This window comes from Panicum virgatum, chromosome 5K (assembly GCF_016808335.1).
Source record: "Panicum virgatum strain AP13 chromosome 5K, P.virgatum_v5, whole genome shotgun sequence".
NCBI lineage: Eukaryota > Viridiplantae > Streptophyta > Magnoliopsida > Poales > Poaceae > Panicum > Panicum virgatum.
Genome location: NC_053140.1, coordinates 51,966,671 through 51,973,322, shown reverse-complemented (window position 1 = coordinate 51,973,322; position 6,652 = coordinate 51,966,671). Strand labels below are relative to the sequence as shown.

At 55.9% G+C, this 6,652-nt stretch overlaps 1 protein-coding gene across 2 annotated transcripts; it reads left to right on the top strand.

Moving 5' to 3' along the window:
* Positions 1–2,214: 2,214 nt before the first annotated feature.
* On the top strand, positions 2,215–6,652 carry LOC120708400 (F-box protein At2g41170-like). Of its 2 annotated transcripts, none has more exons than XM_039993637.1 (5): positions 2,215–3,789; positions 3,908–3,990; positions 4,908–5,086; positions 5,247–5,321; positions 6,156–6,652. In XM_039993637.1, exons 1-5 carry the CDS (start codon positions 3,040–3,042, stop codon positions 6,341–6,343), a joined length of 1,275 nt encoding a protein of 424 aa, XP_039849571.1. In that variant the 5' UTR covers positions 2,215–3,039; the 3' UTR covers positions 6,344–6,652. The 2 variants fall into 2 exon arrangements, with proteins under 2 accessions (XP_039849571.1, XP_039849572.1); XM_039993638.1 differs by having other exon boundaries at positions 2,228–3,789; positions 3,911–3,990.

The window sequence follows — 6,652 nt, the reverse complement described above, 5'->3', positions numbered from 1 at the left end:
TCAAGTCTGCACATCACTGAAGAATTGACGATTCGACATGGCGTGGACGCTCGCGCCACGTTCTAGACTCCAGCCCACGCCGGCATATGTAGCAAGAGCGTCACCCACTCTGTTCGCTATGTTGCAGCTGATGGGTGGTACTGATTTATTGTGAAAAAAAATATTGTTAGTTGACCGCTAGCTGCTAGCTGCTGTTGGCTGATTACTACCAACAGAGTGACCGTGTGTCCTCCCTTCTTCGAAACGAACATGATCTCTATCTCATGGGGTTTGACGCCACGCCATGCGCGCTGGCCGTGCACGGGCAGTGTCCGGACACGGTCGACGCACCCGAAGCAGGTGCCCGCGCGCACACCTCGTGCTCGAGTTGAGGAAGATGCACGCACGCAGCTGAGTTACTGCTGCGTTCGTGACACTCGTGGCGCCGTCTGCCGGCCCGAGAAACTTCCCTCTTCTATAGCCTTTTGGAAAGTTGTGCGCAGAGATGAAAAAACATTGTTCACCTTTTTTATCTTGTCTGGCCTCCTAGTTCGTGCACGACACGTCGAGCCGGCTTCCCGCCCCCAAAAAAAAAAAAAACCATCACGTGATCTGCTGTTGTCTCCGGAGGGAGCTAGCAGCAGCGTCGGTAGCCATTTCCTTCACCTTTTCTCTGTCACGGAGCAGGATTAGAGTGAACTGGTGTCGCGATCGCATCGCCGAACAACAGTAGTCCAAATCCATTGCTTCAACGGTAGCCAACTCTCGGCGGATGTTTGGGCGGGGCCAAAAAAAAAAAAAAAATCGTCGATCGCCGGGTCTACGAGAAAGAAACTGGCAGAGCAGACCGCAGGCGCCCGGCCACAGCCGCTACCGAGTAATGGGCGGCTAATGGCAACCTGCTGGTGCCGCAGTTCCTCGTCGAGGTTAAAAAACTTAATATTTTTTTTGAAAAAAAAAGAGGTTAAAAAACTTAAGAGAAGATGGTTTTCATGTTGGCTTCGACAGTCGACACGATCACACGACACACCTGGGTTAATTAGCGATGTGTGTCTTGCTTTTCTGTTGGCGTTTCAGACTTGAGACGTCCAGGTCAAATTGGGGACACGCGTCGGCACCTATTCATTAGCCGGCTGCTCGAGAAAGTCGTACGAAAGTCCGAGTCGTGGACTCGTGGTGGTAGTGCCTGCGGTGCTCGCGTTCCTCGTCCCACTCCTAACTTTTTTCACCGAGGGAAACGTGCCGTGCATCTCCGTCACCTTAGTCCTTAAGAGTCCTGCTCGTCTCTTCCACGCCGATAGTGTCTTTCTGAAGGCATCGGGGCGGAGAATCGCTGCACAGACCGTACCACCGGGGTGTGGTGGCTCGAGCAAGCGACACGGAGGCTGGAAGATGGGCTTTGCAAATCGCAAAGGGGTCTTCCCTAATTGGGATTGGTTAAGCACTCAGTACTAGGCTAACAAACTCCAGAGTGGAGCAGCTTAGCCACGGCGGCTCCACGAGACGCCGGTCGCGTCCCGACCCAGAACAGGCAAGGAAGAACAGTAAGATACACGTACACCACCACCCCATCGTGCCGCTGCACTTTTTGTTTTTTAAACGACGGCACGAGAGATTTACCAAATTTTTATTAGTGGAGGATAAACAAATATATAACAATCATTGTCTCGTCGGCGATGGCACCGATAGAGTACTAGTAGGCGAGCTGCAACTTTTGACCGCAGCACTGCCCGTGCGGCTACGCCGGCTAGCGCCCGGGGGCCACTCTAGTTGCCGCCGAAGTGGTTGCGGTTGGGGCTCGGCCTCGCCGTATCTGTAGTCTCTGTCTCTCTAATCTGTCTGTCTGAGCAACCAAGGAAGAACTCCCACCTCCCCCCTTGTTTTCTCCACGCCAGCCTTTGGACGCGACCCAGCACTCGGCTGCTTAACCACCCCCACCAATCACCTCCCGTGTCTTGTCTGCGACGAGCACGGAAGGTTTATTGTATTGTAAGCACGGAGGGTTTAGGACAAGCATCGCCTCGGTGAAACCAGAAATGGGGACGAATGCTTTTGGCTTACTTGCGAGGCCGCGACAGAGAAGATTTCAAGATAGTAGTAGCAGGAGAAAAAGAAGAAAAGGGTTTGGCGCGTAATTTGGTAGGGAGGCGGTGTTGGGGGTTAGCGGCGCGTGGTTGTCTCCGTTCACCAACCAACCACCTCACTCTTCCGCCCACCCTACAAATGCCGTACGAAACGCCGGGACAAGGCTCGGGCCTTCTTCCTCCCGGCGACCCATCTTACCTCAGCCTGCCAGCCTAGCCTAGCCTAGCCACTCTGAGCATCCGTTGGTGTTGGTGGTCTGTTACGTTAACCCACCCACCCCACCGCCCTCACCGTCGCTCGCCATCCACCGAACGCAAATCCACACCGCACCAACCAAATCGCGGGAGTAAACAAAGAGGCGGCAGGATGGTGATCGGACATGCCGCCGGCATGTGTGCGTGGGCAAAGGCAGCAGACGAGCTGGAGCCGCTCCATCCTCCAGTCCTGTGGCAGTGAGCACTGAGCAGTCACACGCACGCGCGTCCAGCGCACCGCGTGGTCTTCCCGGCGCTGTCCAGGTACGGAGGATCACAGGAGCAGGGCGAGCCGAGGTGCCAGGCCCTAGTGCTGCCCTCTCCTCGGTGCGCGCCTTTTGGGTGGGGCTCCTCAAAAGCAGAGGGGGAAGCAAGGGCGCGGCAGCATCCAGCAGCGGGGCACGGCGAGTCGCGCGGAGGGGGAGGCAGGCAGGAATCATTCCGCTCGCGGCTCGCGAGGCTGCCCGCCCGCGCCGCTGCCCCCGCTTTCCGGAGCCGGGCGGGCCCGCGCCGCGCGCGCCTATCCTCTCCGGCCGGCATCGTCTTCCCACGCTGCCAGCGTCCGCGTCGTGCCGCGCATTGGGCCATTTTGGGTGGCGCTGTCGTCGCGCCACCAGAGCGCACCACCACCACCGCCACCCGCCAGCAGCAACCAGCGAGCCAGCCGCCTTTGCTGATTGGCACGGGGCGGGGCGCTAGCCATTTTTTTTTAATTCCTGAGATGCTTCCGCTGCTGCTTATATCCACGGTCCCGGCCTTCACGCTGCTCCTCGTCGCGCCCGCCAGCAAGCCCGGCTGCAAGCTCGCGCGGGAGCTCGGCCTCCTTGTGCTGCTGCTCGCCACGGAGCTGCTGCGCCACGCCACCGCCGCGGGGAGGCGGCTGCGGGGCCGGGGCCGGGAGCCGGAGCGCGGCGCGAGGACGATGCCAGCTCCGCCCAGGCCGAGGCCGGCCGCATTGGCGGCGCCGGGGGAGGCGGCGGAGGCGGAGGCGGAGGCGGCGCCCGCCGCGGCGGCAGCGGGGCTCCCGCTGCTCGACCTCGCGGAGCTCGCGCTGGACCGCGTGCTGGAGGAGCTCTCGCCGGCCTCGCTCGCCGCGATGGCGTGCGTGTGCGCCGCGCTCAGGGACCGGTGCTCCGCCGACGCGCTGTGGGAGCGCCACCTCCGCGCCAAGTGGGGGCGCGTGCTGGGCGCCGCCGCGCGGAAGGAGTGGGAGGCGGAGCTCGGCGCCAGGGTCGCCCGCGCGAGCGCGCCGCGGCCGCCCCGCCGCAGGAGCTGGGTGGAGTCGCTGCCCTGCGCGTGGCCCATATCCTGGATCGCCTGCCGCTGGCTCAAGGCGGACGCCACCCCGGCACCGGCCGCCGTCGCCGCCGAGCCCGCGCCCGCCGCGCCACCGACGGACACGGTGGCCGCGTGGTACCGCGCGCTCGAGTGCGGCGAGTTCTGGTTCCCCGCGCAGGTGTACAACCGCGAGGTGCGTAGTACCAACCCACCCCCCACTCCATGCTTTGATCGCCGCTAGTTGCAACACACATTAGGTTAAGCGCACGAATTGTTTAACTTAACGCTGGGAAAATGCGCTTGCTCTTTAGCAGGACGGGCACGTCGGCTTCGTGCTCTCGTGCTACGACGCGCACCTCCGCTACGACCGGCGAACGGACACCTTCACGGCGAGGTAAACCAACCGATCCCGAGCTCCACCTCCTGTTGCCGGTAGCAGTTTACTGTTGTGATCCTCATCCGAGGCCGACTGAATCGACCCAGTCACCCAGATGAGGAAGCCAATTAGATCCTTGTAGCCGTCGAGCTCACATCAGTGAATCACTCATTCAGATTAGCATGCCATCATGTGCATTTAAACCGGTGACAGAAATGTTTATGCAAAAGCATGGGGAGGGCGAGATCTTTCGGGCCGCAGTTCGCTGTGATCACGAGCAGGGTTCACCTAACCGGTGGGAACCGGTCCGGTTTGACTGGTTACCGTCAAACCGGTCCGGTCCGGTTTTGGTTTGGGTCGGTACCAAATCGGTACAAATTCAAAATTTAAATTTAAATTCAAAAAATGAAAAAATTCCCAAAAATTCCCAAAAATACTTCAAGGTGCGATGAATCTAATGGTGTCAAATTTTCTCAAAAATTTGTTCATTTAGTATAGTTTGGGGGATTTGAAGTTAAATAAAAAAACATATATATAAAAATATATAAATACAATGTAAAAGTAGTACAAAAGAGGGTTGGATGGTTCATTTAGACTAAATATGTTATACAAACATTTATTTAGTATACTTTGCGCGCATTTGAATTTAAACAAATTTTTTTTTGAATTTGACCGGTTACCAGTCAAACCGACCGGTTAACAGTCAAACCGGCCGGTAAACCGGTCTAACCGGCCGGTATACCGGTACGAACCGGTTGAACTGCGCCATTTGAATTCAAATTTAAATTTGACCGGTTTCTACCAGTAACTGGTCAAACCGGTTCGGTAAACCGGAACCGGAGGCCGGCGGTTACCGCTAACCGGTTGGATATTTTAACCCTGATGGCGAGTGGTTTTTATGGGTGGTGATGGGCGATCGTTCTCTCGTTTGACAGGTACCCGCCGCACGGCCGGAAGCCGGCCAAGGAGGAGGCCGGCGTGCAGTGGAGCAGGATCCGCGCGCCGCCGGTGGGCACGCCGGCGCACGAGCTGCACGCGTCGGACTGCCTGGAGGCGCTGCGCCCCTGCGACCACTTCGAGATCCAGTGGCGCAAGAACAAGGACTTCCCATACGGTACGACGGTGCCTCCGTGCCCGGACCACCTGCATGCTCGCCCGGAGACGGCGACGGCGAGCGATGCCCTCGGGCGGCACCACGATTCTACTCGCTCTACTGGTTCAAGTACTTCCAGTGGCTGATCTGATCCGATGCCTTTTGCGATGGGTTGCTGCAGGCTGGTGGTATGGCGTCGTGGGTCACCAGGCACCGTGCAACCCGAGCGAGCATCTGTGTCGCTGCCACGAGGACGGTAAAGATTCTCCCCCTCCCTCTTTGTCTTTGGCTGTGTTTAGATTCAAAATTTCTTTCTCCAAATTTTACTATTCCTTATCACGTCAAATCTTTTGCCTCATATATGGAGCATTAAATATAGATAATGTACATGACGAGACGAATTTTTTGAGGCTAGTTAGGTCATGATAGGACAACAATTATCACAAACAAACGAAAAATATTATAATGTGCTACAGTGTCCGATGTGACCATTTTTATCACCATTTTACGAATCTAAACACAGCCTTTGGATATTGTCGGCAGTAACACGTGCGGACAGGATAAACATAAGACAGAAAAGAAAAGAGGAAAGTAGTTACCGTACAGAGGAGGGCGGCTATCCTGTATACTCCTGGCTGACAGGATGCCCTCAGAGATGGAGAAAGGGGGGAAAAACAAATATTCGGGAACATATTGGGGAGGGACAATAAAGATTCTTGGCACATTTCCTCTTTTCGTGGATCAATATTCGTTGTTTTGTCCCCGAAAAAGAACAACTTGCCAGATACGCTTTGGCTACACTCCTGCTAGTGTTATTATTCATTCTTCTCCCGTGGATCTTGTGCCGTTCCATTCAGAACCAGAAGCCATACTTTGTTCATATTCTATCTTCTTCCCAGTATCTATGGCAAATTTGCTCTTTTCGTTGAATCTTGAGTACTAGGACCATCAGAGCATCTGAACATAGCACAAGTCTCTGAATTTTCCAAGAAGCGAGTCACTCTGCTCCGCCGAGTGCTAGTAGTAGTGTTTTTTTTTTCAGCATCTGCATAGGTTTCTGAAGGCTGGTGTCACCACCTGTTTCTTGCAGATACGATCGTCCTGGAGTTCCAGCACTACGCCCCCGGGTCGCGGTGGAGGCAGACCACCGTGAGCAGGAAGGATCACAGGGAGACGGGGGACGAGGCCGACGGCTTCTACGGGGGCATCAGGAAGCTGCAGACCAAGGACGAGATCTCGACGTGGCGCCGATTCTGGCCCGTGGACGTCCTCAACTGATGGAAATGGCATTTGCAGCCGGCGGCCTGCGCGCCGGCGTCCCAAAATTCCCTCATGTACAGTTATGGAGAGCTTTCAGCATTCGTCTGAAATAACTCTGAACCTTTTTCCTCGGTTCTGAAGGATCTCTTTTTCCCTAGAGATTTATGATGCAGAACATTCAATCCGATCAAGATTGTTAGAAGAAGGATCAAGGATAGGCCACGAACCGTCAGATTTATCCAGTTTTCGACTTGCCTTTGTGCTATCGCTCGCTGTATCCTGATTTTATATGCAACATAATTCTTCGGAAATGCTGTGGGAAGGATC